A 16,952-nucleotide genomic window follows, 5' to 3' on the forward strand; every position below is an offset into this window, starting at 1 on the left:
CGTGTGTCCGTCTGTCCATGCGTGTGCCCGTCTGTCCGTCCCCGTGTGTCCGTCTGTCCTTCCCCGTGTGTCCCATCTGCCCGTCCCCGTGTGTCCGTCTGTCCGTCCGTTGTGTCCGAGTGTCCGTCCGTCCCGTCCCTGCAGGCGGACGGTTCAGGACAGACAGACGTTGGCCGATGTCCGTCTGTCCGAGGAGCAGCTGGAGCTGGTCCGGCGCCTCCAGCGGGGTCAGTTCGGGGACGTCGACTTCGACCCCTACGAGGTGAGGGGAATTCCCGACGGGAATGTCGGGAGGGTGAGGCCCCAGGGCTTGGAATTCCCGCTGGGGAATGCCTGAGGGAAAGTTCCAGGGATGGAATTCCCATCGGGAATGTGGAAGGGAATTACGGCAGGGAGTGACCGTGGGGAGGCTCCAGGGATGGAATTCCCAATGGGAATGCGGAAAAGAGAGGTCCCCAGGATGGAATTCCAATTGTGAATGTGGCAAGGGGATGTCCCAGGGATGGAATTCCCCCTGGGAATGCCCAGGGGATGGAATTGCCACTGGGGAATTGTGGGAAGGGAGACCCCAGCGATGGAATTCCCATTGGGAATGTTGGAGGAGGGATCCCAGGGGATGGAATTCCCGCTGGGAATGTGGGATGTGAGGTCCCAGGGAACGCGAGAAGGGAGGCCCTGGGGTTGGAATTCCTGTTGGGAATGTCTGAGACGAGGCCCTGGGGATGCAATTCCCACTGGGAATGCCCAAGGGAAGTTCCCAGGGACGGAATTCCCGCTGGGAATTCCGGTGGGGAGGCTCCAGGGGGCGGAATTCCCGCCGGGATCGGGTCCCGGGGGCTGAGCATTCCCGGTTTTTCCAGCCTTCCGTGGATTTCTTCAGCCACGAGGTGCGGATCCATCCGGTGACCAACCGGCCCGCGGACAAACGGAGCTTCATCCCTTCCCTGGTGGAGAAGGAAAAGGTGACCGGGACAGGCCGGAATTCCAGGGGGAATGATCCCAACGGGAATGGGCAGGGTGGGAATGATGGGGGGGGGGTGGGGGGGGAGAAGATTCCAGAGGGATGGGGAGGAGGTTGGAAAAGCTGGGGAGGGTGGGAAGATCCCGGTGGGTTGGAAAAGTCCTGGTGGGATCGGGAGGGTGGGAAGATCCCGGTGGGATGAGGAGGGTGGAAAAACTGAGGAGGGTGGGAAGATCCAAAAGGATTTAGGGGATTGGAAGGATCCTGGTGGGATGGGGCGGGTGGAAAAAAATCTGGAAAAGCTGAGGAGGGTTGGGAAGATCCCAAAGGATTGAGGGGATTGGAAGGATCCCGGTGGGACGAGGAGGGTGGAGAAGATCCGGGTGGGATGGGAAGATGCCGATGGATTGAGGGGATTGGAAAAATCCCAATGGATTGAGGGGATTGGAAAGATCCCAGTGGGATGGGAAGGGTGGGAAAGCTGGGGAGGGTTGGGAAGATCCCGATGGATTGAGGGGATTGGAAAGATCCCAGTGGGATGAGGAGGGTGGAAAAGATCCAGGTGGGATGGGGAGGGTGGGAAAGCTGAGGAGGTTGGAAAAGCTGAGGAAGGTGGGAAAGCTGAGGAAGCTGGAAATGAGGAATGGGGAAAAGCTGAGAAAGGAAAAGCTGAGGAGGTTGGAAAAGTTGAGGAAGGAAAAGGAAGCTGAGGATGGAAAAGCTCCAGTGGGATGGGAAGGAAGGAAGGAAGGAAGGAAGGAAGGAAGGAAGGAAGGATTCCAGGAAGGAAAACTCCTCCCATTCCATCCCCAGTCCTCACCGCCGATCCCCAAATCCTGGGAATTCCCCGCAGGTATCCAAGCTGGTCCACGCCATCAAGATGGGTTGGATCCAACCCCGGAAGCCCAAGGAAAACGTTCCCACTTTTTACGACCTGTGGGCGCGGGAGGATCCCAATTCCATCCTGGGAAGGCACAAGATGCACGTCCCCGCTCCCAAAATCCCGCTGCCGGGCCACGAGGAATCCTACAACCCGCCCCCGGAATTCCTGCTCAGCCCCGAGGAGGTGGGAACGCCGGGAACGCCGGGGAGATCCCGCGGGGATGCTCCATGGAGGGATCTGGGGGGGGGGGGGGAATGGTGTTGAGTCCGGAAGGGATTTTCCAGGGAATTTCAGGGATGTTTCATCCCTGGGATTGATCTGTGGGATAAAGGGAGATTCGGGATCGCTTCCCAGGGATTGGGGTGTCCCTGGATAACTGGGAGAGGTTCTGGAGTGGGATTTGTCCTGGAGGGATGAATCCAGAGGGGGTGGATGGGGGGAGAAAACCGGGAGCAAAATCCCAGCGGGATGAGGAAGGTGGGAAAGATCCCACAGGGATGAGGATGGGAAAATCCTGCAGGGATGAGGATGGGAAAATCCCGCTGGGATGAGGATGGGAAAATCCTGCAGGGATGAGGATGGGAAAATCCTGCAGGGATGAGGATGGGAAAATCCCGCTGGGATGAGGATGGGAAAATCCCGCTGGGATGAGGATGGGAAAATCCCGCTGGGATGAGGATGGGAAAATCCTGCAGGGATGAGGATGGGAAAATCCCCCTGGGATGAGGATGGGAAAATCCCGCTGGGATGAGGATGGGAAAATCCCCCTGGGATGAGGATGGGAAAATCCCGCTGGGATGAGGATGGGAAAATCCCCCTGGGATGAGGATGGGAAGATCCCAGCAGGATGAGGATGGGAAAATCCTGCTGGGATGAGGATGGGAAAATCCCCCTGGGATGAGGATGGGAAAATCCTGCAGGGATGAGGATGGGAAAATCCCAGCAGGATGAGGATGGGAAAATCCCAGCAGGATGAGGATGGGAAAATCCTGCAGAGATGAGGATGGGAAAATCCCGCTGGGATGAGGATGGGAAAATCCCAGCAGGATGAGGATGGGAAAATCCCGCTGGGATGAGGATGGGAAAATCCCCCTGGGATGAGGATGGGAAGATCCCAAACCTTGGGAATGGCTCTTCCTGAGCCCAGAGCGTCCCATTCCATTTTCCTGTTTTGCTCATTCCCATTTTTCCCATCCCCATCCCCTTTCCCATTGTCCCATTCCAATTATCCCATGGTCCCATTCCCATTGCATTATCCCATTCCCATTTTTCCCATTCCCATTTTTCCCATCCCCATTCCCATTATCCCATGATCCTGTGATCCCATTCCCATTTCCCCATTCCCATTCCCATCCCATTATCCCATTCTCATTTTCCCATTCCCATTATCCTATTTTTCCCATTCCTGTTATCCCATTTTCCCCCATTATCCCATTTTTCCCATTCCCATTCCCATTATCCCATCACCCCATTATCCCATTATCTCACTTTTCCCATTTCCATCCAATTCCCATCCCATTCTCATTACCCCATTATCCCATTATACGATTATCCCATAACCATTTTCCCCATTATCCCATTTTTCCTATTCCATTATCCCATCATCCCATTATCCCATTTTTTCCCGTTATCCCATTATCCCATCACCCCATTACTACATTATCCCATTATCCCATTATCCCATCACCCCATTACTACATTATCCCATTATCCCATTATCCCATCACCCCATTACTACATTATCCCATTATCCCATTATTCCATTATCCCATTTCCCATTATCCCATCAACCCCATTACCCCACTATCCCATCTCCATTTTTCCCATTATCCCATTTTTCCCATTACCCCATAATCACATCCCCATCATCCCATTATCCCATTTTCCCCATTTTTCCCATTATCCCATTTTTCCCATTACCCCATAATCCCATCTCCATTTTTCCCATTATCCCATTTTTCCCATTACCCCGTAATCCCATCCCCATCATCCCATTATCCCATTTTTCCCATTAACCCATAATCCCATCCCCATTTTCCCCATTATCCCATTTTCCCCATTTCCCCATTATCCCATTTTTCCCATTAACCCATAATCCCATCTCCATTTTCCCCATTATCCCATTTTTCCCATTACCCCGTAATCCCATCTCCATTTTTCCCATTATCCCATTTTTCCCATTACCCCGTAATCCCATGCCCATTTTTCCCATTATCCCATTTTTTTCCTCCCCCCCCTCCCCGCCCCGATCCATTCCCGGAATTCCTGCAGAAGTTGGCCTGGGAGCAGCAGGATCCCTCCGAGCGGCGCCTGAACTTCATCCCGCAGAAATTCCGGAGCCTCCGCGCCGTTCCCGCCTATTCCCGCTTCATCCACGAGCGCTTCGAGCGCTGCCTCGACCTCTACCTGTGCCCCCGGCAGCGCAAAATGAGGGTGGGGCACCCCAAAATTCCCGGGGGAAAAAAAAAAAAAAAAAACCAAAAAAACGGGAATACCGGCCCAGCATTCCCACCCCTTGCTGGGAATTCCCGGTCGGGGCTGGGAGCTGTTTCCCCGGGAATCTCCTGGGGATTTGGGAGCAGTTTGGGATTTGGGATCGTCTCCATCCCCCCCACCTTTTCCCCGTAGGTCAACGTGGATCCCGAGGATCTCATTCCCAAACTTCCCAGGCCGCGGGATCTGCAGCCCTTCCCGACCACGCAGGCGCTGGTGAGGGATTTTTTCCATTTTTTTTTTTTGGGGGGGGGGGGGGGAACTATTCACCTGGAATTGATGGAATTCCAGGATTTTGGGGCAAACAGGGTAGGGGTTGAGGCTGAGGATTCCTGGCAGGAAAAGGGGTCTCATCCCAGCTGGAATTCTGGTGGCTCCGAGGCCCTGGGAAATGTTCCCGGAAAATTTGGGGCTGGGGAGAATCCCCCTGCTGGGAAAGGCTCCGGAATTCCCGGGATTCCCAGGAATGGTTCTGGAGAACGTTCCTGGAATCCTGGATGAGGGAGCTGGGTGGGCTCATCCCAAAGAAAACCGGGATTGGAGGGAACCAGGGTGGGAATCTGGGATCTGCTCCCAGGGAACGGGGACAGGAGCAGAAGGAACGGCGCCCTGGGGTTGGGATTTTCAGGAATATTCCTCTGGAATTAATGGAATTCCAGGCTGGAATCTCTCCATTCCCAGCTGGAATTCTCACCCCTGTGGATGTGGGATGAGCTCCCTCCCAAAAATCCCAATTCCCAAATTCCTCCCTTCCCGAAGATTCCGGAGCGGCTTCCGGAGGTTTCCAGGGAGCTCCCGGGATTTGGGATTCTCCGTAATTCCCAGATTTTCCCCAGGTTTACCGCGGCCATTCCAGCCTGGTCCGGACCCTGAGCGTCTCCCCCAGCGGGCAGTGGTTGGTGTCAGGTATGGGATGGGGAATTCCCGGGATAAATCCCAAGGATCCACAGCCCAACTGCACCCGGAGCTGCTCCGGGGACAGCATTTGGGATCGGGAATTCCCCCCTGGAAAATCCCGACCTCCGGCTCCGAGGCAGGATCCCGGGAACAGCTCCATCCTGGAAAACTCTGGAGCTTTTTCCAGCTGCTCTGGGCTCCCAATCTCGTTCCATTATCCCATTATCCCATTATCCCATTCCCATTATCCCATTCCCATTATCCCGTTCCCATTATCCCGTTCCCATTATCCCATTATCCTAATCCCTTTATCCCAATCCCATTTTCTCATTATCCCATTCCCCATCCCATTTTCCCATCATTATCCTGTCGTTTTCCCTTTATTATTCCATTCCCAATCCCATGATCCCATTATTATCCCATTATCCCAATCCCATTATCCCAATCCCATTATCCCATTCCCATTAACCCATTTTCCCATTTTTCCATTATCCCATTCCCCATCCCATTATCCCTTTATTTTTCCATTATTATCCTGTTGCTTTCCTGTCATTATCCCGTCATTATCCCATTATTATCCCTTTGTTTTCCTGTTATTATCCCATCATTTTCCCATTATTATTCCATTCCAAATCCCAATATCCCATTATCCCATTCCCATTATCCCATTATGCCATTATTATCCCATTATCCCAGTCCCATTCCCATTTACCCATTATCCCATTAACCCATTATCCCATTATCCCATTATCCCATTATCCCATTATCCCATTCCCATTTTCTCATTGTTTTCCCATCGTTTTCCCGTTACTATTCCATTCCCAATCCCATTATCCCATTCCCATTATCCCATTATCCTATTCCCGTTATCCCATTATTATCCCATTATCCCAATCCCATTCCCATTATCCCATTAACCCATTATCCCATTATCCCATCCCGTTATCCCGTCGTTTTCCCGTTGTTTTCCCCGTTATTATTCCATTCCCAATCCCATTATCCCATTATCCCATTATCCCATTATCCCATTATCCCATTATCCCATTATCCCATTATCCCATCCCGTTACCCGTTATTATCCCATTATCCCAATCCCATTATCCCATTAACTCATTATCCCATTATCCCATTATCCCATCCCGTTATCCCGTCGTTTTCCCGTCGTTTTCCCGTCGTTTTCCGCGTTATTATTCCATTCCCAATCCCATTATCCCATTATCCCATTCCCCATCCCGTTATCCCGCCGTTATCCCGTCGTTTTCCCGTTGTTATCCCCTCATTTTCCCATCCGTATCCCATCAGTATCCCCTCGTTTTCCCATCCTTATCCCATTTTCCCCCCCCCCTCCCGTCTCCAGGCTCCGACGACGGCTCCGTGCGTTTTTGGGAGGTGAGCTCCGCCCGCTGCCTGCGCACCGTTCCCGTCGGATCCGTGGTCAAGAGCGTGGCCTGGAATCCCAATCCCAGCATCTGCCTGGTGGCCGTGGCCGTGTGAGTTCCCGGGATTCGTCCTTCCCTCCCTCCCCACGGAGAATTCCCGCTTTTCCTGCGCTCGGGAGATCCCGGATCCTCTGCCGGAGTTCGTTCGGTGTCTGGAGATCGGAGCGATCCCGATCCCAGTCCTGATCCCGATCCTTATCCCAATCCTGATCCTGATCCCCATCAGGACCCCCATCCCAATCCTGATCCCTATCCCAATCCCAGTCCTGATCCCAATCCTGATCCTGATCCTGATCCCCATCAGGACCCCCATCCCAATGCTGATCCCTATCCCAATCCCAGTCCTGATCCCCATCCCGATCCTAATCCCAATCCCGATCCTGATCCTGATCCCCATCAGGATCCCCATCCCAATCCTGATCCCAATCCCGATCCCAGTCCTGATCCCGATCCTAATCCCAATCCTGATTTCCCCTGATCCTGGATTTCCCATTCCATAGGGATGAGCAGCTGCTCATGGTGGGAATTCCCTGATCCCAGATTCCCCCCCCCGCCCCGATCCCAGAGGGTTCCCTGATCCCAGATATCCCCCGATCCCAGATTTTCCCCCCCAATCCCAGATTTTCCATTCCATAGGCATGAGCAGCTATTCCTAGGGGAAATGCCTTGATCCCATATTCCCCCTGATCCCGGAATTCCCGATCCCTAGGGATGAGCAGGTGCTCCTGGTGAATCCGGGCCTCGGGGACCGGCTCCTGGTGGCAGCCACGGATCAGCTCCTGGATTCCTGGGAAGCTCCGGAGGAGGAGCGGATCCAGCCGGTCCAGTGGATCCCGGCCGGCCCGGAGGAGCGCGGGAAAGGGATCCGGCTGCTGGTGCAGCACGGCAAGGTTGGGAGCGGCATTCCCGGGATTTGGGTGGGGTCGGCATTCCCAGGATTTGGGTGGGATCAGTGTTCCTGGGATTCAGGTGGGATCGACATTCCTGGGATTTGGGTGGGACTGACACCCCCAGAAGCTCCGGGATTCCCAACCCCATTCCTGATCCCATTCCCGATCCCTGATCCCATTCTCAATCCCATCCCGATCCTAATCCCAATCCCGATCCCATTCCCAATCCCATCCCGGCCGGTGACCTGGCACGGCGAGGGCCATTCCTGGGTCTCTGTGGTGATCCAGAGGGTCGGGATCTCGGGATCTCAACCAGATCAATTCCCATTCCTGATCCCATTCCCATTCCTGATCCCATTCCCACCCCGAGGAGCTCCGGGAAGATCCAGAGGGTTGGGATCTCACTTGGATCCCGTTCCCGAACCCATCCCATTCCCATTTCCCTCCTGAGGTCCTCCAGGATGACCCAGAGCGTTGGGATTTCACCCGGATTCCATTCCCATTCCTGATCCCATTCCCAATCCCACCCCAGGGAGCTCCAGGATGATCCAGAGGGTTGGGATCTCGGGAACCCATTCCTGATCCCCACTTCCCCTCTGAGGAGCTCCGGGATGATCCAGAGGGTTGGGATCCCATTCCCAATCCCATTCCTGATCCCTTCCCTATCCCATCCCTTCCCATTCAAAATCCCATTCCCACCCCAGGGAGCTCTGCAATGATCCAGAGAGTCGAGATCTTGGGATCTCACTCGGATCCCATTCCCGATCCCATTCCCGATTCCCGATCCCGTTCCCGTTCCCGTTCCCAGCCGGTGACGCAGGTGACCTGGCACGCCAAGGGCGATTACTGGGCCTCGGTCATGCGGAATCCCGGCAGCCGCCAGGTGCTGATCCACCAGAGCAGCCGGCGCTGGAGCCAAGATCCCTTCCGGAAAAATCCGGGAATGATCCAGTGCGTGCAATTCCATCCTCTCCGGCCTTACTTCCTGGTGGCTTCCCAGCGCTCCGTGCGGATTTACAACCTGCTGCGCCAGGAGCTCACCAAGAAACTCCAGAGCAACTGCCAGTGGATCTCCAGCATGGCCGTGCATCCCGGAGGTGCGGGGAGGATCCCCGGGAATGCCGGAATTCCCGGGAATTCCCGCTGATCCTGGTTTGGTTTTTTTTTTGTTTTTTATTTTCCCCCCTAGGGGATAACGTGATCTGCGGGAGCTACGACAGCAAGCTGGCCTGGTTCGACCTGGATCTGTCCACGAGGCCCTACCGGCTGCTCCGGTGAGCCCTGGAATTAATTCTTGGAATTCCAGGTTGTCCCGGGAGAATTCCGTAAAATTCCAGGCCCGGCGCGCGGTGGCCGTGAATCGAAAAGCTTGTCCCGGGTTTTTTTGGGTTTTTTTTTTTCGGGGATGAGAGCTCCGTGTTCCCTCGTGATACCGGGTTCTTATCCCGAATCATCCCGCGTTGTTATCCCGGTTTTTCCCGAGATGTTATCCCAAATTATCCCGGGTCGTTATCCCGGTTTTTCCCAGGTTCTTATCTCAAATTATCCTGGGTTGTTATCCCGGTTTTTCCCAGGTTCTTAACTCAAATTATCCTGGGTCATTATCCCGGTTTTTCCCAGGTTCTTATCTCTAATTATCCCGGGTCGTTATCCCGGTTTTTCCCAGGTTCTTATCTCAAATTATCCCGGGTCGTTATCCCGGTTTTTTTGTCCCACATTATCCTTGGTTATTATCCCAAATTATCCTGGGATTTTTATCCCAGATTATCCCAGGTTGTTATCCCAGATTTTCCTGGGCAGCTTTCCCAGATTATCCCCGGTTATCATCCCAAATTATCCTGGGATTGTTATCCCACATTTTCCCTCCATGCCAAATTATCCCGGGTTCTTATCCCGCTTTTTCCAAAGCTGTTATCCCACTTTCCCCGGGTTGTTAATCCCATGTTATCCCGGTTGCTATCCCCAGTTATCCCGAGTTATTTTCCCGAATTATCCCAGGTTGTTATCCCAGATTATCTCAGATTGTCATCCCACATTTACAGTCATCCCAAAAATCTGAGGTTGTTATCCCAAATTATCCCGAGTTCTTATCCCAGTTTTTCCTGGGCTCTTTCCCCAAATTATTTTGGATTGTTATCCCACATTTTCCTTCATCATCCAGTTATTCTCAGTTTATCCCAGGATTATTCCTGGTTTGTCCAGGTGTCATCCCTGCTGTCATTCCCAGTCTCATTCCCAATCTCATTCCCGGTGTTTCCCAGTCTCATTCCCGGTTATTCCCGGTGTAATTCCCGTTTTTCCCCTCTCCCGTGCAGCCACCACCGCCGCGCCCTGCGCTCCGTGGCGTTCCATCGCCGTTATCCATCGCCCATTCCCAGTCTCATTCCCAGTCTCTCATTCCCAGTCTCTCATTCCCAGTCTCTCATTCCCGGTTATTCCCGGTGTAATTCCCATTTTTCCCCTCTCCCGTGCAGCCACCACCGCCGCGCCCTGCGCTCCGTGGCGTTCCATCGCCGTTATCCATCGCCCATTCCCAGTCTCTCATTCCCAGTCTCATTCCCGGTTATTCCCGGTGTAATTCCCATTTTTCCCCTCTCCCGTGCAGCCACCACCGCCGTGCCCTGCGCTCCGTGGCGTTCCATCGCCGTTATCCATCGCCCATTCCCAGTCTCATTCCCAGTCTCATTCCCAGTCTCTCATTCCCAGTCTCATTCCCAGTCTCATTCCCAGTCTCTCATTCCCAGTCTCTCATTCCCAGTCTCTCATTCCCAGTCTCTCATTCCCGGTTATTCCCGGTGTAATTCCCATTTTTCCCCTCTCCCGTGCAGCCACCACCGCCGCGCCCTGCGCTCCGTGGCGTTCCATCGCCGTTATCCATCGCCCATTCCCAGTCTCTCATTCCCAGTCTCATTCCCGGTTATTCCCGGTGTAATTCCCATTTTTCCCCTCTCCCGTGCAGCCATCACCGCCGCGCCCTGCGCTCCGTGGCGTTCCATCGCCGTTATCCATCGCCCATTCCCAGTCTCATTCCCAGTCTCTCATTCCCAGTCTCTCATTCCCAGTCTCTCATTCCCAATCTCTCATTCCCAGTCTCTCATTCCCAGTCTCATTCCCAGTCTCTCATTCCCAGTCTCTCATTCCCAGTCTCTCATTCCCAGTCTCTCATTCCCAATCTCTCATTCCCAGTCTCTCATTCCCAGTCTCATTCCCAGTCTCTCATTCCCAGTCTCTCATTCCCAGTCTCTCATTCCCAGTCTCTCATTCCCGGTTATTCGCGGTGTAATTCCCATTTTTCCCCTCTCCCGTGCAGCCACCACCGCCGTGCCCTGCGCTCCGTGGCGTTCCATCGCCGTTATCCATCGCCCATTCCCAGTCTCATTCCCAGTCTCTCATTCCCAGTCTCATTCCCAGTCTCTCATTCCCAGTCTCTCATTCCCAGTCTCTCATTCCCAGTCTCTCATTCCCGGTTATTCCCGGTGTAATTCCCATTTTTCCCCTCTCCCGTGCAGCCATCACCGCCGCGCCCTGCGCTCCGTGGCGTTCCATCGCCGTTATCCATCGCCCATTCCCAGTCTCATTCCCAGTCTCATTCCCAGTCTCATTCCCAGTCTCTCATTCCCAGTCTCTCATTCCCAGTCTCTCATTCCCAGTCTCTCATTCCCAGTCTCTCATTCCCGGTTATTCCCGGTGTAATTCCCATTTTTCCCCTCTCCCGTGCAGCCATCACCGCCGCGCCCTGCGCTCCGTGGCGTTCCATCGCCGTTATCCATCGCCCATTCCCAGTCTCTCATTCCCAGTCTCTCATTCCCAGTCTCTCATTCCCAGTCTCTCATTCCCGGTTATTCCCGGTGTAATTCCCGTTTTTCCCTCCCCCGGTGCAGCCATCACCGCCGCGCCCTGCGCTCCGTGGCGTTCCATCGCCGTTATCCGCTGTTCGCGTCCGGCTCCGACGACGGCTCCGTCATCGTCTGCCACGGGATGGTGTACAGGTACCCGGAATTCCCGACCCGGAGAAGTGTGGGATTTATTTGTTTATTTATTCGTTTGGGATTTATTTTATGCGGGATTTGTTTGTGCGGGATTGATTTATTTGGGATTGATTGATTTGGGATTGATTTATTTATTTGGGATTTTTTTATATGGGATTGATTTATTTGGGATTTATTTATTTATTTATTCGGGATTGATTTATTTGGGATTTATTTATTTATTTATTCGGGATTGATTGATTTATTTGGGAATTTTTTATATGGGATTTATTTATATGGGAGTTATTTATTTATTTATTTGGGATTGATTTATTTACTTGGGATTTTTTTATGTGGGATTGATTTATATGGGATTTATTTATGTGGGATTTATTTATGTGGGATTTATTTATTTATTTGTCATTTGTTTTATGGGATTTGTTTATTTGGGATTTATTTATTTATTTATTTGGGATTGAGATTTATATGGGGTTGATTTATTTATTTGGGATTTTTTTTATGGGATTGCTTTATATGGGATTTGTTTATTTGGGATTTATTTGTAATGGATTTATTTTTATGGGATTTGTTTATTTGGGATTTATTTATTTATTTGGGATTGAGATTTATATGGGGTTGATTTATTTATTTGGGATTTTTTTTAGGGGATTAATTTATATGGGATTTGTTTATGTGGGATTGATTTATTTGGGATTGATTTATTTATTTGGGATCGATTTATGTATTTGGGGTTTATTTATTTATTTATTTGGGATTTATTTATTGGGATTTTTTAATATGGGATTGATTTATATGGGATTTATTTATATGGGATTTGTTAATGTGGGATTTATTTATTTGGGATTTATTTATTTATTTATTTGGGATTGATTTATTTGGGATTTATTTATGTGGGATTTATTTATATGGGATTTATTTATTTGGGATTGATTTATTTATTTGGGATTTATTTATATGGGATTTATTTATTTGGGATTGATTTATTTATTTGGGATTTTTTTTATATGGGATTGATTTATATGGGATTTGTTTTTATGGGATTTGTTTATTTGGGGTTTATTTATATGGGATTGGTTTGTGTGGGATTTATTTCTTTCTTTGGGATTTATTTTTATGGGATTTATTTATTTGGGATTTATTTATTTATTTGGGATCGATTTATGTATTTGGGGTTTATTTATTTATTTATTTGGGATTTATTTATTGGGATTTTTTAATATGGGATTGATTTATATGGGATTTATTTATGTGGGATTTATTTATTTGGGATTTATTTATTTGGGATTTATTTATTTATTTATTTGGGATTGATTTATTTGGGATTTGTTTATGTGGGATTTATTTATATGGGATTTATTTATTTGGGATTGATTTATTTATTTGGGATTTATTTATATGGGATTTATTTATTTGGGATTGATTTATTTATTTGGGATTTTTTTTATATGGGATTGATTTATATGGGATTTGTTTTTATGGGATTTGTTTATTTGGGGTTTATTTATATGGGATTGGTTTGTGTGGGATTTATTTCTTTCTTTGGGATTTATTTTTATGGGATTTATTTATTTGGGATTTATTTATTTATTTGGGATCGATTTATGTATTTGGGGTTTATTTATTTATTTATTTGGGATTTATTTATTGGGATTTTTTAATATGGGATTGATTTATATGGGATTTATTTATGTGGGATTTATTTATTTGGGATTTATTTATTTATTTATTTGGGATTGATTTATTTGGGATTTGTTTATGTGGGATTTATTTATTTATTTGGGATTGAGATTTATATGGGGTTGATTTATTTATTTGGGATTTTTTTTAGGGGATTAATTTATATGGGATTTGTTTATGTGGGATTGATTTATTTGGGATTGATTTATTTATTTGGGATCGATTTATGTATTTGGGGTTTATTTATTTATTTATTTGGGATTTATTTATTGGGATTTTTTAATATGGGATTGATTTATATGGGATTTATTTATTTGGGATTTATTTATTTGGGATTTATTTATTTATTTATTTGGGATTGATTTATTTGGGATTTGTTTATGTGGGATTTATTTATATGGGATTTATTTATTTGGGACTGATTTATTTATTTGGGAATTTTTTATATGGGATTTATTTATATGGGAGTTATTTATTTATTTATTTGGGATTGATTTATGTGGGATTGATTTATATGGGATTTGTTTATATGGGATTTGTTTTTATGGGATTTGTTTATTTGGGGTTTATTTATATGGGATTGGTTTGTGTGGGATTTATTTCTTTCTTTGGGATTTATTTTTATGGGATTGATTTATTTGGGATTGATTTGTGTGGGATTTGCGGGATGTCTTAATGGGATTGATTGATGGGATTTGTTTATGGGATTTATGGGATTTGTTCGTGGGATTTATTTATGGGACGGATTGATGGGATGGATCGATGGGATTTATGGGATTTGTTCGTGGGATTTATTTACAGGATATGTTTACAGCGTTTATTTATGGGATTTACAGGATTTGTGGGATTTGTTTCTGGGATTTGTTTACTGGATTCGTGGCTGGGATTTATTTATGAGATTCATTTATGGGATTGATTTATGGGATTTATTTATGGGATTTACAGGATGTGTTTATGGGATTCGGCTATGGGATTGATTTGTGGGATTTATTTATGGGATTTTCAGCATTTATGGGATTCGTTTATGGGATTTATGGGATTTGTGACTCAAAACCCTGGGATTTCCAGGATCACATCCCACTTTTTGATCTCCTTGAGGCGGCAGCAGCATTTTCGGGGACATTTTGGGAAATCCCAAAATTATCCAGGAATGGCTCCATCCCTTTGGGATCTGGGGGTGGAAGTAGATTTGTTGGAATTCCCTTTCCCAGTGTGAGAATTCCCATTCCCAAATTGACAATTCCCGTTTTTCCGCAGTGACACGATTCCCATTCCCAGTGTGACAATTCCCATTCCCAGTGACACAATTCCCATTCCCAGTGTGACAATTCCCATTCCCAGTGACACAATTCCCATTCCCAGTGTGACAATTCCCATTCCCAGTGACACAATTCCCATTCCCGCTGTCTCACAATTCCCATTCCCAATGACTCGATTCCCATTCCCAGTGTGACAATTCCCATTCCCAGTGTGACAATTCCCATTCCCAGTGACACAATTCCCATTCCCAGTGTGACAATTCCCATTCCCAGTGACACAATTCCCATTCCCAGTGACACAATTCCCGTTCCCAGTGACACAATTCCCGTTCCCGCCGTCTCACCGTTCCCGTTTTTCCTCAGTGACACAATTCCCATTCCCAGTGACACAATTCCCATTCCCAGTGACACAATTCCCGTTCCCGCCGTCTCACCGTTCCCGTTTTTCCTCAGTGACACAATTCCCATTCCCAGTGACACAATTCCCGTTCCCAGTGACACAATTCCCATTCCCAGTGACACAATTCCCGTTCCCGCCGTCTCACCGTTCCCGTTTTTCCGCAGTGACACAATTCCCATTCCCAGTGGCACAATTCCCGTTCCCAGTGACACAATTCCCATTCCCAGTGACACAATTCCCGTTCCCGCCGTCTCACCGTTCCCGTTTTTCCGCAGTGACACAATTCCCATTCCCAGTGACACAATTCCCATTCCCAGTGGCACAATTCCCGTTCCCAGTGACACAATTCCCATTCCCAGTGACACAATTCCCGTTCCCGCCGTCTCACCGTTCCCATTTTTCCGCAGTGACACAATTCCCATTCCCAGTGACACAATTCCCATTCCCAGTGACACAATTCCCATTCCCGCTGTCTCACCGTTCCCATTTTTCCGCAGTGACACAATTCCCATTCCCAGTGACACAATTCCCATTCCCAGTGACACAATTCCCGTTCCCGCCGTCTCACCGTTCCCGTTTTTCCGCAGTGACACAATTCCCATTCCCAGTGGCACAATTCCTGTTCCCAGTGACACAATTCCCATTCCCAGTGACACAATTCCCGTTCCCGCCGTCTCACCGTTCCCGTTTTTCCGCAGTGACACAATTCCCATTCCCAGTGACACAATTCCCGTTCCCGCCGTCTCACCGTTCCCGTTTTTCCGCAGTGACACAATTCCCATTCCCAGTGGCACAATTCCTGTTCCCAGTGACACAATTCCCATTCCCAGTGACACAATTCCCGTTCCCGCCGTCTCACCGTTCCCGTTTTTCCGCAGTGACACAATTCCCATTCCCAGTGACACAATTCCCGTTCCCGCCGTCTCACCGTTCCCGTTTTTCCGCAGTGACCTGCTCCAGAACCCTCTCCTGGTCCCTCTCAAGGTTCTCAAGGGTCACATTCCCACTCTGGATCTCGGAGTTCTCGACGTCGCCTTCCACCCCCACCAGCCCTGGATCTTCTCCTCCGGAGCCGACGGCACCGTGCGCCTTTACACCTGACATTCCCGGCCGGAATTCGCTGGGATCCAATGGTATCCGACGGGATTTGGCTCCAACAGAATTCCCGGTGCTCAATAAAGGCTTTTTCTGGATACGTTTCCAGAATCTTCGTGTCCTGAATTCCCCAATATTCCCATTCCCTGCACCTGACATTCCCGGCCGGAATTTGCCGGGATCCAATGGGATCCGAAGTGATCCAATGGGATTCGCTGCCGTTGGAATCCCCGGTGCTCAGTAAAGGCTTTTTTGGGATACGATCCCGGCGTCTCTGTGTCCTGAATCCCCCAATATTCCCATTCCCTACATCTGACATTCCCAGCAGGAATCCAGCGGGATCCAAAGAGATCCAACAGGACTTGGCTCCATCGGAATTCCCAGCGCTCAATAAAGGCTTTTTTGGGATACGATCCCGGTGTCTTCTTGTCCTGAATTCCCCAATATTCCCATTCCCGCGTTCCTGAATATTCCCATCCCAGTTCCATACCCACATTCCCTACACCTGACATTCCCAGCGGGAATAGCGTGGGATCCAATGGAAATTCCCAGTGCTCAATAAAGGCTTTTTCCGGATAAGATCCCGGTGTCTTCGTGTCCTGAATTCCCCAATATTCCCATTCCCAAATATCCCCATTCCCACATCCCTGCAGTGTCCCCCAATCCCACATTCCGGAATGTCTCATCCCAATCCCATCCCCACATTCCCTACACGTAAAATTCCCTGGATCTGCTGGAATAATGAAAGGCTTTTTTGGACGGAAGGGGAACTGGGACTGGACCTGGAACGGGACCTGGATGGGACATGGAATGAGATCTGGATCTGGAATAGGGTCTGGAACGGGATCTGGGTTGTGACCTGGATCTGGAATGGGATTTGGGGTAAGACCTGGAATGGGACCCAGAGTGGGATCTGGGATGGGACCTGGATCTGGAATGGGATCTGGGACAGGACTGGGATCTGGAATG

The 16,952-nt window shown here is 49.2% G+C and overlaps 1 protein-coding gene across 1 annotated transcript in view; it reads left to right on the forward strand.

The window, feature by feature from the left end:
• The window catches only part of BOP1 (BOP1 ribosomal biogenesis factor), an 80,837-nt gene extending 64,848 nt beyond the window's left edge, over nt 1–15,989 (forward strand). Inside the window, exons 5-16 of the mRNA XM_062505048.1 lie at nt 145–262; nt 861–962; nt 1,815–2,027; nt 4,116–4,277; nt 4,473–4,553; nt 5,174–5,243; nt 6,592–6,724; nt 7,383–7,563; nt 8,372–8,660; nt 8,753–8,837; nt 11,445–11,552; nt 15,836–15,989. Of these exons, the coding sequence (XP_062361032.1) occupies nt 145–262; nt 861–962; nt 1,815–2,027; nt 4,116–4,277; nt 4,473–4,553; nt 5,174–5,243; nt 6,592–6,724; nt 7,383–7,563; nt 8,372–8,660; nt 8,753–8,837; nt 11,445–11,552; nt 15,836–15,989 (1,696 nt within the window). The remainder of the gene's footprint in view (nt 1–144; nt 263–860; nt 963–1,814; nt 2,028–4,115; nt 4,278–4,472; nt 4,554–5,173; nt 5,244–6,591; nt 6,725–7,382; nt 7,564–8,371; nt 8,661–8,752; nt 8,838–11,444; nt 11,553–15,835) is intronic.
• Nucleotides 15,990–16,952: the final 963 nt, after the last annotated feature.

This window comes from Cinclus cinclus, chromosome 1 (genome assembly GCF_963662255.1).
Source record: "Cinclus cinclus chromosome 1, bCinCin1.1, whole genome shotgun sequence".
NCBI lineage: Eukaryota > Metazoa > Chordata > Aves > Passeriformes > Cinclidae > Cinclus > Cinclus cinclus.